Source organism: Salvelinus namaycush, chromosome 12 (assembly GCF_016432855.1).
Source record: "Salvelinus namaycush isolate Seneca chromosome 12, SaNama_1.0, whole genome shotgun sequence".
Taxonomy (NCBI): domain Eukaryota; kingdom Metazoa; phylum Chordata; class Actinopteri; order Salmoniformes; family Salmonidae; genus Salvelinus; species Salvelinus namaycush.
In genome coordinates, this window is record NC_052318.1 from 13,498,631 (window position 1) to 13,521,893 (window position 23,263).

Sequence of the window (23,263 nt, forward strand, 5' to 3'; positions counted from 1 at the left end):
TCAGTAGACTAGAACTGAATTTGATCTAAGTTGAAAGGGTTCTGAGCAATTCAATACCCCACATCTTTCCCCCTTCAATTTACCAAACTGGAGGAAAAACAACTTTGTATTAGGTCAGTGCAGGACTTTACCTGTGTAGTTCTATGGTGACCGTTAGTCAGGCACGAGAGGACACGCCCATTTAGTCGGACCGGAACAGAGGACACTTTTCTCAATGTGGAGAAGCCCAACTGTGGTATCTCACTAAATGTACTATCTTTGATTTAACTTCTCCCAACTATAATTTGTCCCAATCTTGCAGACAGGAGATTTAGGCTTCCTTATTTCTGATAAACTGAATGATAAGGAACTGCATACATCCATAAATTATAATAAATTAGAACACATACACAGTATGTAACCCAATTACACTTTTTTCTGACAGTGCTATAATGACGAGTAGAAAGGACACATGATTTTTATGTATTGTATTTTCTTTAGTACTTTACATATAAGGGGGAAATACAAGGGTTTTCTTTTTCTGGAGAATACAGGAAATTGAACAGTGCTCTGTACATGAACATAGTATCGTCAGTGAGCTGGCGTACGGTTACCATGTCTCCACCTGGGGGTACACTTCAAAAGTATTCATCCACATGTGAGAAAGTCTCTAGCAGCAGCTTGCAGAAGAAACACAGGATGTACACAGAAGTATGCACACCTTCACCAAAGTCACATTACAAAAATGGTTTAGCATATACATATATACATTGAGAAAGGAAACATAAAAAAAATCTCAGAAGCCATAAAATGTTTTTAATAGACATTTTGTTATGATCTCTGAAAGAATAATCAAATTGGAAAGTCAGAACTATAAAAAAAGAAAGAATGTTAAAAAGCTGCTATTAGAAACTTCCACCGTTGTTAAGCAGTGGTAATGATTTGGGTTGACCATAGTAATACATGAGACAAAATACCCATCTGATGATCAAAGTACAGTAGAGAATCAATACATTCATCCTGAGACACCATCGTTTAAAATGGGGGTTAAAAAAAGAAAGAAAGAAAAAAAGTCTGGCTGTAACCAACAGTTCATTTCCTCAACCGGTTTCTTTGTAAAAGCGTGGGTTTGAAGCGAGGGCAAGAATTGTTGTCTTTGATTTTGAAGACCATTTACCTTTAGATGTTAATAGGGCTTGATTGAGATTTAATCACATTGTGTAATTAGGTCATTATTCAATGAAACCACTTGGAATGCACATCACATGGTATGCTGTAAATCAAATTAACTGAATAGCAAAAAAAATACTTAATAGCAGGTGACAAAATGTCAGCCATCTAGGTTGATGTTTTTTGTGGAAATTAATTGATTGGAATTGATTCATAACTCAAATTGAGAGGTTGGGTGACATTTGTTCTTCCATTGTGGTCATATTGCACATCATATGATTAACAAAAACACAGCAAATCCACACCCTACTTAGAGCACACAAATAAAGGTGAATTAAAAACTGATTGAACAGTTTTCCATCCTGTTTATTTTTCATTACTCTTGAAAAAAACTTGGCAGATCTTCAGATCAGTACGAAACAACATGATCTTCAAAGAATCAGTCATCATCCCACCCAGTGCTTTAAAATTCATCACACTCTAGCTAGCCAACACTTCTACATAACCAAACCTATAAATGGAATCCCATTGCATTCATCATTTGCAGTCATTCTATTTTGTGCAGGTTCACTAACCAAAACTCCTAGTATTACATTTAAGATTTCATCAAACACAGACAGTCCTGAGAAACTTAAAAGGCGTCACCACCATAACAATAGCCCAATGCGTCAGCACCAGTGCGCTTGGCTTCTGTGACGATCATGACCAGCATCTATGCTTTATTACGGACATATTTTGGACCAAACATAGTACTTCTCATTCTCTGTTTAGATTGATTGGAAATTAATATCGTGACTCGGTACAAAATCGTTGGTGTTCAATGGGGAGCATGATTACACGAGGTCACCGTGTTTAAAAATAAAAAATAAAATGGAACGATTTCTGCTGCAAAATATTTTGGTGGGATGAGAGTTCTTCCATTGTAATTCTCAGGTGTACAGTGGGACATCTTAGTAAAAACTGCAGAGGAAACACTATGCTTACAGTGATGGGCCAACACGTTCCCCCTTCTCTATCTCTGCATGACTAACTAGTTCAATGTAATGTTGCTAATGAAGAGGAACTCAGCTGGTCATGGTATGTACATACAAGGGATGGCTGTACTATGCAGGTCTGGCACGGCATGCATGTAATGCATGATACAACATATGTCCTTTAGTATTGTCTAGGTATAATTAGATAATTACAATACAAACATTTACAAATTTGGAAAATTGCTGATTGTGCCTCAGTATCTCCTTTCATGCAAAGAATGTCGAAGATCGTTTACTTCACAATATACGTACAAGCTTTAGTATTTCCCAATATAACTAAACCTTTGACAAGTTGTAGCGTTTTGGATAATTGCCCTCCTCACTGGCCCCTAACCCAAAGTGTGAAAACAGGGTGTCAGCATTGAAATCAGTTGTGATCAGTGAAACCCATTCTAAAACCCATTCTATAACCCATTCTAAGGCATTAGACTTAATCAGGAAAGTGTATGAAACCAGTATTAGGGCACTGGCTTGGAATTTGTATGAAATGTAGCAAAATGTACAGTAATGATATTGAATGAAATCATAGCATGTGCTGTACCAAGAACAATGAAGGAGGTTCTGCCATTGACGAATGCTTCCCTACTCTGGCAAAATACAATTAATTGGTTACATTGTTTTTAATGAGCGTCTTTGACAATTGGTTGTCCATCATGTTGTTCCGTGTTGCGTCCCAAAAGCTGTTTCTCTGAAAATGTAATCTGCACATCGAAGGCCTCTTTGTTGGAGAAGGTACTTGGTGTTGGGACAACCCGACAAACACAGAGCCAAGACCCAACCCATCCTACTAAAAATACTCCTGTCCGTATCACGCTCGCTAACTAACCTCCAGTAGGAGTGACGGAGCACTTAAAATCCATCCTGCGGAACCGTGCTCACGACTGAAGCTTATAAGTCCATTTGAGAGTGTACTCCTCTACCTCTGTAGAAGGGACATCCATACATAGCCATTTCTCTAGCGTTTAAAATTCTTGTCTAGTCTTTGGCTTTCCAATTTTTTTCCGACTTCCAAAAAAGTGTGTACGGGAAACGGCACTGTGCAAAGAAAAAGAAAACGAACAAAAACAGAAGTGTAGTTGGCCTTGCTTTTTGTTTGTGAAAAGTTCTCTCTCACTAAAGTGAAAAAAGAGAAAAATAGAAAGGAAAGTATTTTTTGAAAGCTGTAAGGAGGGTGCTTCTTAACAGCCGCCCCTTCAGGCTATTTCCTTTATCCTGCGCATGTAATCATGAAGTTCCTCTGGGTCCTGGAAACCCATGTCCTGGCAGACCCACTGAATGTCCTCTTCATCTGCAATGGGGATGGAGTTGTAGGGCATGTCTTCTGTGGGGAGCGTGGTGAAGGTGGTGAACTTGACGCGCTTGCGCTTGGAGGTTGGCGAGCTGGCCTCCTCGCCATGCTCCTTGGTGGAGCCCCCAGAGCTGCCGTCGCCCCTCCCATGGACCTGGCTCTGAACGCTTGTCTGGGAGCTGCCGCTGCTGTGGTGGTCACCATGGCAACAAGTCTGTACCCCTTCCAGGGGGTTAATGGGGCTCTCCACTGTCTGGGGTGAAAGCTCACTCTGGGCCCTCAAGGGCTGTCCGTTCCCTAAAAAAACCCAGTGGTGGGAATGGTCCATGTTGGCCTGGCCCTCAGGGGGGATTCTCTTGTGGCGGTACTTGAGGACAAACACAATGCAGTTGATGAGGAAGACCAGAATGGCAAGGCAGAAGACGCCCAGGAGGGCGTACATGCCGATCTCCAGGTCGGTCATGCTGCGGGGCGCATGGATGAAATCATCATCTTCCTCTTCTTCCTCTCCCTCGGTGGGCCTCTCCTGGTTGCTGATGGTCGGGAAGTTGGTGTAGTCGATGGGAACGCTCGCCGGCTGCTCGTTGGACGGCTCGAAGCCTCTGTCGCCGAGGTTGGAGTCCTCCACCGGCCGCCTGGTGACACGGGCTGGCTCGATTTCGATCTCGCTTTCCATTTCTTCCTCGGAGTCTTCCTCCGGGCCGAAGCGGACTTTCACGTACACAGGGGCCGAAGCGATGACGCTCTTGCGCTTGGTCTTCTGACAGGCCTCGCAGATGGTCATCTCCATACGCACCATCTCCCCGGAGCCCTCGCCCTCCGCCACAACCACCGGCCAGCGGTGCTGAGGCTCCTGGGATATGGACACCACCTTGTCGTCCAGTGTGGAAGCGTTGAGGTTGTAGTCCTTCGGGTCGAAGAAGGTCAGAGGCGATGCGGTGCTGTCGCTGTAGTAAAGCCAGATGGACAAGCTGGCCTCCTGTGATAACAACAACAGGAAAAGGGTGTTTTTAGTATTTTTGTTAGGTAAATGCAGCTTTCAAATGCCATTTTTGCTATTTCACAGATTAATTATTCATACAGTAGCCCCATGGACAAACTTTCCTGGAAGGCTAGAGAGAGACACCTTTTTAATGTTTTGAAGAAACAAACAGATTTACCAAATAACAATATACTGCAAATCAAACTACATGATTCATGTTTAGAAATTACAAACATTGGTTGATATAGTTGTTTCTTCGAAAACTGATAATTTCGATGGTTCAAACAGACGCTCTTTCACTCCTCTACGTATGATGTATGATGTGAATATATGTGAGTCCAATTCCTGCCTTTGAAGTCTCTGACTCGCTCGATCCCTAAATCTTCTAAGCCTCTCTAAACATCGGCACCCCCTGCCTCGGCACAGACCGAGACACACACAGGCGGTCTGTCTCAGTAGTGTACGCCAGCGAACACAAAGCTCGCTCTAAGAAAGGAGGGGTGAGTGGGTGTTTTGCAACTGTTGTCCTGCAGACAAACAACAGACAGAGCTGCACAACTGCACAGCACTTTACCTGACAGCTTGAGTCTGGCTTCATGAGAGTAATGGCAATGTTCGGTGGCCATGTCTCCAAGTAACGAGGTGGTTTTTGACAGAAGCATTCCTTTGGCTCCTGCTAAAACAATACCTCTCAGCTCAGCCTAGCGTACCTGCTCTGTAGGGCTGACAAAAGAAAAGAGCTTTTCTGACAGAGCACTTTTAGTCCCCAACCGAGATGTCTTTTCATATTCTAACGGGAGAGGCATTTATCCAAATTCTGTCTGGATTGGAACGCTCTGTTTGAGAGTGTAGACATATTTTTCTTTGATTCAGGCAGAGGATACTGAACTTCAAGGTTGCTATGACATTCCTGTTCGAACACGGGCCTCTGTCATCTCCACTTGTCAAGATGAATGGGGCCTTTGAAACATGATTTAAATAATACATTGAGTATGACACCCTGTCCTGATGAAGCCACTAGTAGTACACCAACATGTTAAAAAGGTTAGACACAAAGCAAACAAAGTACTCAGTATACTCGAGGGTGACTGGAATGTTCTAATTATAATTCCTCAATAGGATAATGAATCAATCACTGTTACCTATTTATTAAGTTCTCTTTGGAGAGCTCAGGATTAACTGTGGTTAACAGATCAACAGTATTTCCCCAGAAGGGAAATTAGACCATACAATTAAATAGGATCTCTGTGACTTAGACAGCCAAAGCATTGCTGACTCATAGAAGGGAGGATTTGTGCATCCTCTCTGTTCTTAGATGCTAAATGACAATAGCTGCCCTGGCAAACGAGATCACAGTTCACACTCGGGATGGTTGAAATAAACAAATGTTAATCAAATGCACATATAACCTAATAAAAATGGGGCGGATTCCGGGCTAATAGAAAGAGACCGTGGCTTATTCACTTCCCTCAGTTGTAGTTTATGGTTCTCATTCATTCATGGAGTAAGACAGGGGACGTTTAGCAGACGCGGCGGGTGAGGTTTCTCCTGTGAAACAGAATCAAATGGTGTGAAATAACCTGAGCACCCCTCAGAGAGGTCCATTGGCGGAGGGATTGGCTGCCTTTTATGGCCCAGCCTCAGAGAGCACTTTAGGACAATACATTATGCTAATTAAATGTAAGGTGGCCAAGCAGCGGAAGGTGAGATTAAATTGGAATTAAATGCCGGGCCCTGACGGTTTAGTTTTGTTTTGCCACCGCCAGCGCAGAGAGAGAGTTGGTGGAGAAACAATAGCTGTCGTCCCCAATTTCCAAGGCATTGAAACCTGGCTATGTTCTCTCATTGTGGGGGAATATGAACGACCCAAGTGTGAAACAACACAGTGCGATCTGGCTTCTCAGGAAAAGGTGAAGAACTGTGCCCAATTCATTCTTTGGGAGGATTTAGAGAAACTGAAGTCCCCAGTTGCAAGACTCAAACATGCCGGAAATAAGGCCGATTCCTCTGACTTTTATTAAACAAGATGTATTTTTGCTGGTGTGATGAGACGTTCCCTGGGAGTTTTTTGTAACAAATAGATTTATTTTCAGGCTTGTGTGTTGGAGGGCTGTTTGGGTGCAGCACAGCAATAAGGCAAATAGGTGAATGAGCACTGCGAGCGTCAACAGTCCATTTTCTGGATGTGTGTGATGTCATGAAAATTCATGAGCTGCTTCCCACAGATGTTCAATTCTAGGTTCATATTAGCGGGTTGGATGCAGTGTTACCGATGTTTCCCTATGGAAATCAACACCTATGGTGTAATGCCTGTAAGAAATACTGTTTTTCCAACTATAGTATCTATAAAAAAATGACACCCATGCATTAAAACCTCTACGGGATTGGTGTCCCCCTGTGGGACAGTTGAGCTAACGTGCGCTAATGTGATTAGCATGACGTTGTAAGTAACAAGAACATTTCCCAGGACATAGACAAGTCTTATGGGCAGAAAGCTTAAATTCTTGTTCATCTAACTGCACTGTCCAATTTACAGTAGCTATTGTTTGAGGAGAGTGCACAGCTATATACTTGAAAATGTATCAATTGACCAATTAGGCACATTTGGGAAGAATTGATACAAAGCAATGGTTAATTGGATCAGTCTAAAACTTTGCACATACACTGCTGCCATCTAGTGGCCAAAATCTAAATTGCGCCTAGACTCCTAAGTGATATAATGGCCTTTCTCTTGCATTTCAAAGATGATGGGAAAAACATGTAATAATAGAAAACACATGTTTTTTCTTTGTATTATCTTTTACCAGATCTAATGTGTTATATCTTCCTACATTAATTTCACATTTCCACAAACTTCAAAGTGTTTCCTTTCAAATGGTATCAAGAATATGCATATCCTTGCATCAGGTCCTGAGCTACAAGCAGTTAGATTTGGGTATGTCATTTTAGGCGAAAATTGAAAAAAAAGTGTCCGATCCTTAAGAGGTTTGCACCTAAACAACATAGAGGTTGTTAAGATGTCAGTCTCTGTAAGCAATTGCTTTTGTCTTAAGCTTTCACAGATCTGTATGTAAAGGCTTGCATAATTGTTCCTTTGTTTTTAAATAGGCAAATGACGTTATGCACTGTACTCAGTACCGTATGCTTAGTTTAATAACCTGAACTTAACATTCGTTGTTTTCCTGGAACTTCTCTATACAACTGACTTCATTAGGAGGTAAAAAAAACAGAAATATCATATTTACTTAAGTATTCAGAACCTTTAAATCAGTACTTTGTTGAAGCAACTTTGGCAGCGATTACCTGCCTTGAGCATGACGCTACAAGCTTGGCACACCAGTATTTGGGGAGTTTCTCCCATTCTTCTCTGTAGATCCTTTCAAGCTCTGTCAGGTTGGATGGGGAGCATTGCTGCACAGCTATTTCAGGTCTCTCCAGAGATGTTCAGGTTCAAGTCTGAGCTCTGGCTGAGCCACTCAAGGACATTCAGAGACTTGTCCCGAAGTCACTCCTGCATTGTCTTGTCTGTGCCCCACACTGAGTTCCTGAACACCCTGGAGCAGGTTTTCATTAAGGATCTCTCTGTACTTTTCTCCGTTCATCTTTCCCTCAATCCTGACTAGTCTCCCAGTCCCTGCCGCTGCAAAACATCCCCACAGCATGATGCTGCCACCACCATGCTTCACCATAGGGATGATGCCAAGTTTCCTCCAGACGTGACGCTTGGCATTCAGGCCAAATAGTTCAATCTTGGTTTCATCAGACCAGAGAATCTTGTTTCTCATGGTCTGAGAGTGCTTTAGGTGCCTTTTGGCAAACTCCAACTGGGCTGCCATGTGCCTTTTACTGAGGAGTGGCTTCTGTCTGGCCACTCTACCATAAAAACCTGATTGGTGGAGTGCTGCAGAGATGGTTGTCCTTCTGGAAGGTTCTCCGATCTCCACAGAGGAACTCTGGAGCTCTGTCAGAGTGCCCATTGGGTTCTTGGTCACCTCCTTTATCAAGGCCCTTCTCCCCCGATTGCTCAGTTTGGCTGGGCGGCCAGCTCTTGGTGGTTCCAAACTTCTACCATTTAAGAATTATGGAGGCCACTGTGTTCTTGGGGACCTTCAATGCTTAAAAATTATTTGGTACCCTTCCCCAGATCTGTGCCTCAACACAATTGTGTCTCGGAACTCTATGGATAATTCCCTCGACCTCATGGCTTGGTTTTTACTCTGACATGCACTGTAAACTGTGGGACCTTAAATAGACAGGTGTGTGCCTTTCCAAATCATGTCCAATCAATTGAATTTAACATAGGTGGACACCAAACAAGTTATAGTAACATCTGAAGGATGATCAATGGAAACAGTATGCACTCAAGCTCAATTTCCAGTCTCATAGCAATGGGCCTGAATAGGTGTAAATAAAGCATCTGTTTTTTAATTTTAACATTTGAAAATAACAGTTTTTGCTTTGTCATTATGGGGTATTGTGTGTAGATTGATGAGGATATTTTTTATTTCATCCATTTTAGAATAAGGCTGTAATGTAACAAAATGTGAAAAAAGGGAAGGGGCCTGAATCGTTTCTGAATGCACTGTATGATTTTTGTTCATTAAGGAATATTCATGAAGACATGCTGTAGCACCACTTCAGATAATTGTGGTGCTCCAGCTGCAATGCCTTGAGAATAGAAATGAATAGAATGTCCTCTTCACACCATTTAGATAAAACATGTATTAAATGGCTTTCAATGAGAAGAAGTACTATAGAGATAGAGAACACGACAGTGTTATGTTCGCTGGAGTGACCTTCCTCCAAAGGTGTGAGAAGGCATGTCCTGGCACATTCAGACACTGTAACCATGGCAATGCCTTCTGTACTATGAGGCGGCTGGTTTGACAATGTTTTATTATTTACCTGAAAATGTATTTTGTCATTGATTATCTTTGAAGGCCATCATGAATCAGGTCTGTACATTGAAGAAGAGCTTTATGTTCTATGAGTTATACAGTTGCTGTGGTGTTCTATTAACAAGATCAAAAGACACCAAGCTCAATAGGTACCTTGGTGAAAATGAACTCATCTATACTCACCTGAGTACCAAACAATATGATGACAGGTTGCTTACGTCTATAAACATTCACTGAGTATACTAAACATTAGGAACACCTTCCTAATATTGGGAACAGCCTCAATTAGTCGTGGCATGGACTCTACAAGGTGTCGAAAGCGTTCCACAGGAATGCTGGCCATGTTGACTCCAATGCTTCCCACAGTTGTGTCAAGTTGGCTGAATGTCCTTTGGGTGGTGGACCATTCTTGATACATACGGGAAACTGTTGAGCGTGAAAAACCCAGCATCATTGCAGTTCTTGACACAAACCGGTTCTCCTGGCACACTACCAAACCCTATTCAAAGGCTCTTACATTTTTTGACTTGCCCATTCAACCTCTGAATGGCATACATACCCAATACATGTCTCAATTGTCTCAAGGCTTACAAATCCTTCTTTAACCTGTCTCCTCCCCTTCATCTATACTGATTGAAGTATATTTAACAAGTGACATCAATAAGAGATCATAGCTTTGATATGGATTCACCTGGTCAGTCTATGTCATGGAAAGAGCAGGGGTTCTTAATGTTTTATATACTCAAAGCTGACATCCACACAAACTCAATGCCCTCTACATGTATCATCATATATATTAGTATACAGTACCTGCTTTGGTGCAGCAAGTGTCTGCAGGCCAGTTGCCTTGGCGACCATAGTGTGACTGTTGCCAGGGCTGGGCTGTAGTGACAAAGAAAGTCCAGAGATGGCGTGGACGCGAAGTTCCAAGATGGAGACTTTCTCATCGGTGACGGAAAACGACGTCTCTCCCAACATGGCCTCCACGGCGAGTGGAGACTCCACCTGCAAACGACAAGAGACCGTTTGACTGTCACACCAAGCATTTTGTGTCATGACAGGGATACAGACAAGTGGGATATGAGTCTGTCTTTCTGTCCGTCTCCTGTGTAAGTGTGTGATAAATGAGACACTCAAGCCAAAATGAAAGCACCAGACACCGGATGCTGACCGGGGGCTGCCTCTTACAGCCTCCCTGTGCCCTACACTTGACCTCTTGACCTCTCTCCAGTGGGTGGTTGGCAAAAATGTGAGTCCATCGGATGGCTGCAGGGCACAAAATACAAAATAAAACCCCCACCCATCTTGAGCTAATCATGGGGCCTTGACAGGTCTGCCTCCATCATGGGGCCAAACACGGCATTTACAGCTCATTATTTCACCTTTCTGTTGTTGCCTCCGATTGCCTCGCAAAGGTCATGTGGGAAAAGTCAACCACAGAAGCACTCGCCTTCCTTTGTGAAAAGTCAACCACAGAAGCACTCGCCTTCCTCTGTGAGTCATAAAGGACTTAACTTTTCTATTTTATTTTTACATCAGCACTCAGATGTATAAGGCTGCCTGTGTAAAATACAGGAAGCCCTGTAAGATGGTTTAGATGATATGACAGGTTCTCCCCCATCAACGACCTATGTTTTGTCATTTTTTTAATGTTTTGTTTTTAGCTCTATTTTTTGGAGGATTAATACATTTTCCAGTCATTATTAATTGTATGTGTACTGCTCTGGTGACAACATCGGCTAGAGATGACTAGAGATGACCGCCGACTGGCTTTTCTCATTATCCAAATAGCTTGTTCACCTTCAGGCATAGTGCATCATTATCTTTCCAAATATTTTCCCTCTTGCTCATCCGAGCCTGGTTGGTTGTTCCACTTCTGTAGCAATTGGAGCTCATGCCAAATCTACAGTGAAGAGGGGCATTGAGAGCCTCTTCCTTTGTTAATTTGGCCTCCAACGGTCATAATAACATTTAATAGTGCTCAAAATCTTACCATCCTAAACAGCACACTAATTTGGCAATCTGTTATCAGTACAGCCCTTCTCCCTGTTCAAAACACCCATTAAAAAGTAGTAAGAGCCCGTTAACACAGAGACAGAGTTGCCATCCTGATCTGTTGAGTATAGTGTGCTGAAGAGGCTGGACTGTCTGGTAAGGTGACGTGTACATAGAATGCTTTTAAACCGCTTTTTATGATGGCTCAATGTGGCTTGACGTCACCGGCCGCGTATGTCACCAGAGAGGACAAAGCTGTCGTCTTCTGATCCCAAGGTCTGCCGTCGGGGACTCCCAGATGCATATTTTCGGGATCAGATGTGCTGGAGAGGAGAGTTCCAGTTCATTGGTAGTCCGTCTCTCCTTTTTCTCCCCTACGCTCATAAAATGTAACCGCGGGGGATGAAAGTACATGAATACATGACTTCTAAAGTTTCACAAACGGTGGGGAATTCAGTTGAATGATGAAGTACTCTAAGCAGGACAGTTCTCCACCCTGGGTTTTGTCTCTAAAAAAGCTTTGAGTTAGGCACCTGTGTTTTTCCAACTCATTTGAGTAACTAAGCTTTGTTTTTTTGTTTGGTCAAAATGAATGTGGATAATTGATTCACAATGAAATAAATGACTGTGTAATTACAAACAGAAATAACAGAAATTGGTAGAAATAACCCAAAGCATACAAATGGACCACTTCTATGGGTAGGCTAGTACTAATAGTCTTTTAGTAAAACAGTAATTAAAAAAATAAAAGAAGTACCTTTCAGGTAAACTCTTTTAAGAGTGTGGATTGTACACATTACTTTGAATCTATGTCAAAGCTAACGCAAAACAAATTTGGAGCCATACCACACATAGGTCCATGCAGTACATAGGTCATAGGTTAGGATGCACTTCGCCTGTACTAACAACCATTATCAAGCGTTCCCTCACTCCATCACACTCTGTGTGAGGCTGACAGAAATGGGTGTTATAAGTACACCTCACCAATGTCTATGGTTGTGTCGCAAATTTCCATATAACCCTCAAACTCAACTCTGGACCTTGAAGCCAGTTTCACTGTGTTTTTTAATTGTTCCCCTCTAATCAGGGACTGTGTGAAATTAATGATCAAGTAGAACAGAAAAGCAGCAGGGTGCGGAACCTTGTAGGGTAAGAGTTTGAATACCCCTGCCCTATAAAGTAGTGCTGAGCGATGAACTGAAATGTAGTTTTTTGTATTATTATTAAACAACAAATTGACCGATATTGGTTCAATTACTTGCATTTAGTTTTTTTTGTGAGCTCTACACGCCGTTTCTCTAGAGAGAAATCATCACGACGTTTCGTTCAGAGTTGGATATTCGTCCAGTCTGACGAAAATCCAACTCGGATCGAAAAGTTGTTTTTATTGTGCGCCTGATTAAATCACCATAGTAGCAGTTGCTGACATTCCTTTTTTCATTGTAGTTAATTACCACGTTTTCTGCGCTAAACTAGGTTGAATATTTTCCTATGGAAGCATACCAAAGTTGCAAAAAATTGCTTTTTTTCTTTGACATGTTCATCTGTCCAGCACCTGAAAATTTTGATTTGCGTATTTTTAAAACATTTTTTAAATATCTACAATGACCAGAATCCACTGCACTTATTCTTCCTGGCCCCGCACACGTTAATAATTCATAAAAATCAAAATAACTTCACAGATCTTCATTGTAAAGGGTTTAAACACTGTTTCCCAACAACAACTGCCCGAGTTACACCAGGAACGCACAATCCCTCCATCAGTGCTCAGACTGTCCGCAATAGGCTGAGAGGGGCAATCTCAACGCTGTGCGTTACATGGAAGACATCCTCCTCCCTCATGTGGTACCCTTCCTGCAGGCTCATCCTGACATGACCCTCCAGCATGACAATGCCACCAGCCATACTGCTCGTTCTGTGCGTGATTTCCTGCAAGACAGGAATGTCAGTGTTCTGCCATGGCCAGCGAAGAGCCCAGATCTCAATCCCATTGAGCAGGTCTGGGACCTGTTGGATTGGAGGGTGAGGGCTAGGGCCTTCAGTTAATGTCTCAGTTGTTGAATCTTGTTATGTTCATACAAATATTTACACATGTTCATTTTGCTGAAAATAAACGCAGTTGACAGTGAGAGGACATTTCTTTTTTTGCCGAGTTTATGACTCGTTGGGGAGCACAGAGATAACGTTAGATGTTATCTGGCTGTCTGGCTGCTACTGCCTGAGCAGAGATGAGACGATGATTTTAAGAAATTAAATAATAGTCATCAAATTTTTAAAAAGTCGTGAATAAAAGATGGTTAATAAGTGATAAGCAGTAATGGGCAATCCCTACCATCACGGGGCTCTTATTAATTGTTTAATTCTGTGTTGTTAGAAACAATGAAATGTTTTCAATGTTATGGCAATTAAATGTTCTCAATATGCGTCTTTGGAATGTCAATTAAAAAGCTCTAAAATCATGTGAAGGTCATATTTCGTAATGCATTTAATGTAAAATAAATAAACATCTAAACGAAAAACAATACAAGATCTGACTCTTACACCTTTTGTGGTGCCGTACTTTCATTCAAAAACAATAATTAGCTCCGAAATGAAACCCCTTAAAGTCAAGATGGTGGGATTAAACTGTTGCCCATTATCAAATCTTCCAGACTACTCCCCCCTGATTAAATGATTGTTTGGAAAATGGCATTCGATTAATGAAAAAGGTCTTATAACTAATTTATCAGTGAACCCTCTAAGTGAAATAATTTAGTTTGAGAGTAGATTCATGGACCCACGGACTCCCGAGTGGCGCAGCGGTCTAAGGCACTGCAACTCAGTGCAAGAGGCGTCACTACAGTCCCTGGTTTGATTCCAGGCTGTATCACATCCGGCTGTGATTGGGAGTCCCATAGGGTGGCACACAATCTTCCCAGCGTCGTCCGGGTTTGGCCGTCATTGTAAATAAGAATTTGTTCTTAACTGGCTTGCCTAGTTAAATGAAGGTTACATTTTTATAAATAGATGATTCGCTCCACCAACGGGTTAGTAGTGAGAAATTGGGAGTCCCATAGGGCGGCGCACAATTGGCCCAGCATCGGCCGGGTTTGGCCAGGATAGGCCGTCATTGTAAATAAGAATTTGTTCTTAACTGACTTGCCTAGTTAAATAAAGGTTACATGTTTTATTTTTTTATTTTCTCCACTAATATGGGTTGGTAGTGAGAAATAGGCTACTCTTCATTTTCCTTATGTGCCATAAAATACGGTGTAAGCTTGAGATCTTTTAATTTCTTACAGCCTTCAATAAGTATGGTTTTCTATGCCATCAATCACTCAGTTTGAATGGTAGAGCTGCATAATGGAAGGCTAAGCGGAAGCCCATATAGACTACATGCCTATGCAGATGGAGCCATCTTTAAAAGCAAGTTTGGACAGATCTCATAATTTCATCATCGTAAAGAGGCTTCCTTTACAAAGACAAAATGGGTGAAAGCGATGAAGAAGAGGCGTAACTTCCTTCTTTCACCTGTCAGTTCATCTAGGTCAATGTGAAGCACAAAATATTTTGTCGCGCACTCTGAGCGCTTCTGCATATTACAGCTGCACTTTGGTCAGTATGATCCAAACTGACGCATTTTGTCTACCTCAGTGTCAATTTCCTATTTGCCTCTAGTGCCCTAGCCTATAACATTTATGAGACGGACAAACATCTATGAGGTAAAAGAGGCAATTGAAAGAAGCTATTTCCTTTTTACAGACTTTGGTGACCTAGCCAAGTTTCTATACCTTCAGTACAGTGGAGCCCAGCTCCAGGCCCACCAGCACGGTGCGGTCCACCAGCTCGGCTATCCTGGGGTCGACCACCTTTAGCGAGTCCTGAACCAGGTCAGTCACGTCCACCTGCCAGTCGGGCCCCAGCATGGTGATGACCTGGTCGGTGCCCTCGGTGGAGGTGGTGTGGAACTGGGTCAGCACCTTGACAAGGGAACGCTGGTACTGCAAGGTGCAGCCCCGGCTCACCCGCCGGTCGTCCTCGTCGTCATCTGTGTCACTGTCTCTGGCGCTCCTGAGACAAAGACAGGGAGAGAGAGAGATAGAGAGAAAGAAACTGTGTCAATGATGTTAACAGTGTCAATACCATTAACAGTGTCAAAACCGTAACCATTGTCAATATCATTACCAGTATCAAAGTGTACAACAACAAAGTAAGGGTTATCATGTAAAAATGTATTTGCTGTACTATTTACAAAGCCGTTTCAGCAGTAGCTCAATGGCTTATCATAACCTTTAATGATGCATCTTGTAACTCAATATGTTTGTGGAATATGCTGTAGTGTAGTTAAATCCTGCATCCTGTTTCGGGAGCTTATGTTCTTAATTGCTTCTTATCATTATATCATTTAGCACTTGATTTGATGAGAGGCCCAACACTAATCCATGTGGAGGACATCTGTTACAGTGTATGTTCCAATGTGCCCTTTGTGAGGGAAAAGTTATCCAAGCCGGCACGAAACTCCTCCAAAAACTTCCAAACAAGCAAGATTTGGACGTGTGCCTTCCATTCCTAAATCAATGGATGCTTAGATGGACAGGGGGAGAACACGGTCAGTGCATCCCAACCAAGCCCAATATGTTCCTCCAGAAGATGTAATACTTGCCAAACGTTTCTCAACAGCCTGACAAGCTGCCGGCTTTCCTCTTAAATGCTAAAAAGCTCTCCTCCATTCCCAAGGCTAATTAATCTTTGCTTTGACTTATCCTTTCAGATAACTTAAGATGCAGGAGCGGCAGCGGGCTGTCAGTGACTGACAAAGCATATCCCACCCATTGATTCCCAAAGCCCATCTGAATATCAAGCAGGCCTGTCCTGTGTTCCCTAAGAGGTCTGACAATACTCTAACATGCATCATGTCCCGTGGCCGGCTAACGCTAGACATTTAAGGCTAAAAGGCGCCGTTCGCCTGTGTTTTTCAACTTGTACAACAAATCCACAATAGCAGTGGAGAGACAAGAATGTAGACAAGAGTGTTCAGTTAAGACTAGGGTAAACCCGAGAGACAGTGTGACTCTCCTTATGGAGTTTCGTGACTCTTTGCTCAGGTCAGAGAGTTTCCCATGTTAAGGCCATACCTATGTTTTTTTTTCTTTAGAGGAGTGTCTGTTCTTATTAGGATCTTTGATACACCAGCTGGAGCTTTGCTGCACATCGGCCGGCCTACCCGATTACACTTCTGTCCTCTTTTAGAACACATTACTGGATAACACAGCCAGTGAGCAATGCAGCTGCAATGTAACAAACACACACATTGCGGTCCAAGAGACCTGGCCCTTGATAAAGCTTAGGGCTTAAACAGTGTTGTGTTAGGAGAGATAGAGGGAGAGATATGAGAGAGCGAGAGTGAGAGATGAGAGACAGAGTGAGAAGTGAGCCAAATGGCTTGTGTTCTGAAGGGAGACCAAATAAAAGGCGATTAAATTACAGCTAAATTAATAGCATAGTTTGGTGGTATCTGTTTATAAAAAAGTAAAAACATCACATCTAAGTGTTTAATGCACAGTGAGGTGTTTTTTGTCCTTGTTCTGACAACATCGCAAACATCTAGTTAAGTGCTAAATGTCTTGCCAAAATGGCGGAATGAAGCCTTCTGCAGTTCTGTTTTTTCCTATTCCCTACAACAATTTGAAGTTAATGTTGTTCATTGCGGTTGATGGTTCAAAACATTTTAAACTTCAGCGGCCTGTTTACCGGACACTGATTAAGCCTAGTCCAGGATAAAAAAGATCCTCAATCGAGAAACTCTTTTGAAATAGTTTTTTCAGAACTAGCTTTAATCTGTGTCTGGGAAACCGGACCTAAAAGCTTGCCATGAATTTACTGTCAATCCGGTATGGAATTTGCTTAACTTCCTGTTCTAAAAAAAACTTTCTTAGTTTAGTTCAATTCATTGAGAGAGATACGTTCGATTACCTGAAATCATGGGTTGGCTTAAACTCGAATAAAATGTGCGCACAGGCAGTAGTTGTGCAAACAAAGATAAGGCCTAAGAGGCATAAACATTGGTTAGGCAGATTTGCATAGAATTGCGTCACTAGGACGACATGTAACACACACACACACGACACAAGCAAAATATGGGCTGCACAATTGAAACGATACATGACAGTGCAAGGGGTAAAGACTAAAAACATTAAGTTGAGGAAGACAATGACATCTAGGCTAGTGTCTCAGCTAGAGTGCAGCAAACCACACTAGAGTGCAGTAACCTCAAAATGAATTAAAAATAAATACAAGAAACATCAGCTCTAAAAGAGCAGTGCTCTCCACTCTAACACTACACACAAAGGGGAGCTGTGTTTAGTGTGTTGGTGAGTTCTACCTGCGGTCAGGAAGAATGGGTACCCTCCAGCCCTTGATGAAGCTCAGGTTGCTGTCGGACAGTTCCACTTGAAGGGGGAGTTTGGGCACCCACACGGTCAACTCTAAGGGGGCACTGAGGTGCTCGTAGCTGAAGATGACACGGGCGTTCATGGAGCCCCGCGTCTCCTTCCCGTTCACAAACACGTAGTCACAATTCATGGACACCTGTGAAAAACAAAGGTTAAGGGTCAATATATGATAATGATCTGCCGTTGACAGGTGATACAAGTGATATAGTACAGTATGGATGCAGGAGTAGAGTCCACCACCTAGTTTATTACATTGGATTTGCTGGTGCACAGCTTTTCTCAGATTCCGCTAAAGGAAACAGGGAAAACATGTCTTCCTTTTCGCTTACAGATTATTTTAATGTGGAATGTGTACTATTATTATTAGGTCACAATAATCCTCCTTTGTGAACTTTCCAATATTTTGCCACGAGGGGCTATATTTTTGTAATTTAAAATATTTGGGAACACAGTGTAAACAACACTACTTGAGGGTTTTCTCCTATCTAATTTGAGTCTCTTCTTGAGTGGATGAACTGGCTCTTAAGTACAGTCTACTCTAAGCCTTTAAAAATCAGGCCCACGATCACCCACAACCCACCACTATTTTCAGTGTAATGATCTGTACAAAATTATGCGGAGACACACAGCAGAATATATATACTAACACAAGCTTTCAGGCAACAGATAATTCATAGAATATGAAAGCTAAATACATCAGGTGCCCGCACACAAAATTCTGTTTACTTATTTTTTATCCAGCAGTTGTCTCCAAGAAATCACCCAGCACAGTATTTCTCATAAATACCCATCCCTTTAATACTAAATGATTTACTGTAATAGATAGCAGGGTTTGCTTTCGGGATACCATCGATGATTTATCTGGCAGTTGGAGGCAGCTGACACTGTAATCAGAGGAGCTAATCTCCTGCAAATGGAGGTCGGGTTCGCCAGTCTTCTCAGGGTTGGGGATTCATCATAAGAGGAGGGGGGGTTTAATAAAACACCCAGTCCATCCAGACAGGCCTCTCCACTCTGCAATCCATACAGGCTGGGTGGGAAGCCTTCAGATAGAGGAGAGAGATTAGTCTTTTCCCTCGTTTCCCTTGTTCTGGTAAATCAAGTTTTCAGATTATCTGTCTGTAGTCACCTTTGTGTGAATAGGGATTTTGGGATCATCATTCTCTGGCAGAGATCTGTGATGTCAGCTGGAATCAGGGTAATATACTTTTTTTCATACTGAATCATGATAATTAGGTTCTTGCTTGCCAGGCTTAGATACAGCAAAGGACATACACTATATATACAAAAGTATCTGGACACCCCTTCAAATTAGTGGATTCGTCCATTTCAGCCAAACCCGTTGCTGACAGGTATATACAATTGAGCACACAGCCATGCAATCTCCATAGACAAACATTGGCAGTAGAATGGCCTTACTGAAGAGCTCATTGACTTTCAACGTGGCACCGTCATAGGATGCCAATTTTCCAACAAGTCAGTTCGTCAAATTTCTGCCCTGCTAGAGCTGCCCTGGTCAACTGTAAGTGCTTTTACTGTGAAGTGGAAATGTCTAGGAGCAACAAACGGCTCAGCTGCGAAGTAGTAGGCCACACAAGCTCACAGAACGCGGGTTGCCGAGTGCTAATGCACATAACACGTAAAAACCGTCTGTCCTCACTACCGAGTTACAGACTGCCTCTGGAAGCAACATCAGCACAATAACTGGGAGCTTCATGAAATGCGTTTCCAAGGCCGAGTAGCCGCACACAAGCCTAAGATCACCATGTGCAATGGCAAGCGTCGGCTGGAGTGGCGTAAAGCTCGCCGCCATTGGACTCTGGAGCAGTGGAAACGCGTTCTCTGGAGTGATGAATCACGATTCTGTACAGAAATACAGAAATGGTTTGTCGAGATCGATGTGGAAGAACTTGACTGGCGTGCACAGAACCCTGACCCCATCGAACACCATTGGGATGAATTGGAACGCTGACTGCGAGCCAGGCCTAATCGCCAAACATCAGTGCCAGACCTCACAAATGCTCTTGTGGCTGAATGGAAGCAAGTCCCTGCAGCAATGTTCCAACATCAAGTGGAAAGCATACCCAGAAGAGTGGAGGCTGTTATAGCAGCAAAGGGGGTCCAACTCCATATTAATGCCCATGATTTTGTAATGAGATGTTCGACGAGCAGGTGTCCACATACTTTTAGTCATGTAGTGTACCTGCCCCCATATTCTCTCTCACACACACACACACACACATGCACGCACGCACGCACGCACGCACGCACGCACGCACGCACGCACGCACGCACGCACGCACGCACGCACGCACACACACACACATGCACACACACACACACCGTCATCCTCTGCACCAAAACACAGTGCCCCCTCCACACCTGTGACCTACCACTCTAGGCCTCCCCAGCCAAACCTGTCGCTATAATGCTAACACCAGCCTTCCTATCACTCTCACTCACCCTTGCTAACTGCGCTAGCATAAACGATCCCAGCTCCTGCAGGCAGCTAATAAACTTGGCTGGCTAATTGTGAGTCAAAAGCTGTTAACGACTACGGGTGTCAGTAGCCCAGCGGGGCCCGTGAAAGTGCTCTCATGCATGGAGCCGCGAGCTGTCGTCGCTACACAGCCCTCTAATGTGCTGTGGCATCTTCCATGGTGCCAACAGATTTCCTGGGTAGGGTCGGGGCAAAGAAAGACAGGGCGTGCACTACCCGCTAGGGCGGCATCCAGGCTCAGTTTAAACCAACAGACAGAGATCCAGGATCAAAAAGGATCACCACCCGCCTGCAGCACAGTATATCCATATCTTTACTCCTCGGCAGCTCTGATAACAAAACGGATTCCAATACTGTATTGCCGGGCTTTGTTTTTCCATGGGTCGCTTAATGTTTGTTTTGGTTTAACGTATTGTGCATGCACGTTGAGTTGCATGCATGTGGAACACAGAAGGTTGGCAGGTTCATTTGACCTGATAGTACTTATTCTACTGACTAATGCATATGGATCTAATGAGAAACAATGAGCACCATTTAGTGATGGAGATCCCATGCTGGCTCACCTCTGCTTACACGCTTAACTTCAACATGTGCCTCCAAACAGGATTTCGGCCTATCAATGCCACCTGTTTTCTTGCTGAAGGTGGAGCAGATGGAAAAATAAAACCTAACTCGGGCTGTGTTCATTAGGGCATGCAACGTCAAACATTTTAAAATATTTTGCAACAGAAAGTGAAATCAAGCGTTAAGGTACAAGTTCGGGTTGTCCCTCCTTGTTTCAATTTATTTTACTTTCGTTTGGTGCCTAATGAACACAACCCAGTTGTATTAATGTTGCTCTGTAGTGGCCATTATGAAAAACTACTTTGATTGATGGAAGGTACAGTATGATAATCAATAGACTTCTCTTTAAAAATCCCCCTTAACTTATTAATCAACTGAAGGAATTCTTTGCGAAACACAGCGTTTCATTGCTTAATCTCTCAAAACCAGTTTCTAGTAGGATACAATCATTTAACAAAAATTCTGGGCCTGTATGCTCTCATTGACTGGATTATGTCCTCATTGTGAGGCCATCAACAATAATACGAACTTCTTCGAGACCTCTCATATACAATAGCACAGCAGACAGCAAGGAGACAACAGTGAAGACACTAGACCACTCAGGTGTACTTATCTCACTGCCTCACAAAGCCTTTCTTATTTAAGCCTGGTCGTTAGCTGAAGGTGAATGTGTCACATTGGTGTGAGTGCAGAATGGAGGAAACAGAGGGCTTGGCAGGGCAAGGGTTGGATGACCACTGGCATGGAACAAGGCTTTCGGCCGCCGCCTTATCTGTGTCCTCAGATGGCTACAGTGACTCACGCACACACACACAGCCCTGGGAGAAAGGATCAGCTGGGGGAGTCATGTCTCCCACTCGCTGACAAATCCCCACAGGGTCCTCAGCCCACACCTCCTTTCGCCCAGCCTCTGTCTCTGCTGCCTGCCTTCTCCCCATACTGCCTCCCATCCCCGTGCCTTCCTCCACACCCTGCACAACACAACACAAAATAGCAGAATAAACTCTGTCTGAGCAGAGCACAGATGTGGTCTTTAATAACCAAATCATCCTACTGTGCTCACACACACACACACACACACACACACACACACACACACACACACACACACACACACACACACACACACACACACACACACACACACACACACACACACACACACACACACACACACACACACACACACGCACACACACTGTACAGTCAAATGGGATTGGGTTATCCGGCAGCGCTGACATATACTGTGGCCTATTTATTTCAAAGAGGGAGAAACAAACAAACAAATAAACGCCTCAGCAAAGAGAAATGAGAGCAGCATAACCTTTTCCAAAAGTTGGGAACAAAAACAGAACAATGGCAGGTTGGCGAATAGCCAAAAATAGCCAAAAAAATAAATGCTTTGTTTAAAAAAAAACATACAAAAATTAAGCAGAAGCCCACGCATTTGGAATTCACAACCTACAGTATGTGCACATGGTGAGACTTGGTTTATATGACAAGACATTATCTATGTGCTTTACTTATAGACCGAGCGGAGCATACAGTTTTTAGTGTTCCACAGATTCACCTAGGCTACGCGAATAGAATAATAGAATAGAGTAATCTGATTAGAACAGATCTGCATTACAGTGCTGTGTATGAATAATGTGGCACCACAAAATGCAATGGGGAGAGCACAAAACCACACAACTGAACAACCACACAACCTTTGTGGATCATCTTTAGGAACCTTTCTTTTGTATTCGGCGGATTGTTTTATAGAACTGTCTCGGCTTGAAGGTCTCATCTTGCATTATCCTCTAAAGTTCAATGGCAAGGGCAGCGAAGCGAGGTCTATTCAATAACATTGAGCTAATGCAGCTCGCCTTGAAACCATTCTAAACCTTCTCACAAATAGATTAATGGCAAAATGTCTCGCTTTTGATTTGCCCTCTGACAAATAGATCCTAGTCTTATCACACATATGAATGTCAGAATAAGATTAGGTGTGGTCTGTATATTCTTGCTGTATTGTACAGTTGATGCTTTTCCCTCCACTTATTCTGAACACGTGCATTTATTATTGTGCACTCTGCTTTCGATAATCCCACGTGATCTTTTCAAATGAACAGAAATGCTTAAATCAACATAAAAAAATGTTGTATATTTTTCTCACATGTATAATTTTCTCACGTTCTGTAAGGTGTTGTGATACTGTCATCAAACGTGCTCCGAGAAAATCAACAAATAAAGTTGGATTACATTTCAGAGGTTGCAACCTCCTTTATCCAAATGCTTTGTTTGTCTGTGTGATGGAGGTTGCCCCTGGCTATCTGTAAATAAATAAAAAACAAGAGTAGTGCCATCTGGTTTTCTTAATAGGGAATTTGAAATGATTTATACTTTTACTTTTGACACGTATATTTAAAGTAATTACATT

The 23,263-nt window shown here is 42.8% G+C and overlaps 1 protein-coding gene across 1 annotated transcript in view; it reads right to left on the bottom strand.

The window, feature by feature from the left end:
- Positions 1-775: 775 nt before the first annotated feature.
- The window catches only part of tmem132e (transmembrane protein 132E), an 80,524-nt gene continuing 58,036 nt past the window's right edge, over positions 776-23,263 (bottom strand). The window contains exons 6-9 of the mRNA XM_039005210.1: positions 17,708-17,913; positions 15,117-15,396; positions 10,162-10,356; positions 776-4,450 (exon numbers count right to left, since the gene is read on the bottom strand). Of these exons, the coding sequence (XP_038861138.1) occupies positions 3,377-4,450; positions 10,162-10,356; positions 15,117-15,396; positions 17,708-17,913 (1,755 nt within the window). The 3' untranslated portion in view covers positions 776-3,376. The remainder of the gene's footprint in view (positions 4,451-10,161; positions 10,357-15,116; positions 15,397-17,707; positions 17,914-23,263) is intronic.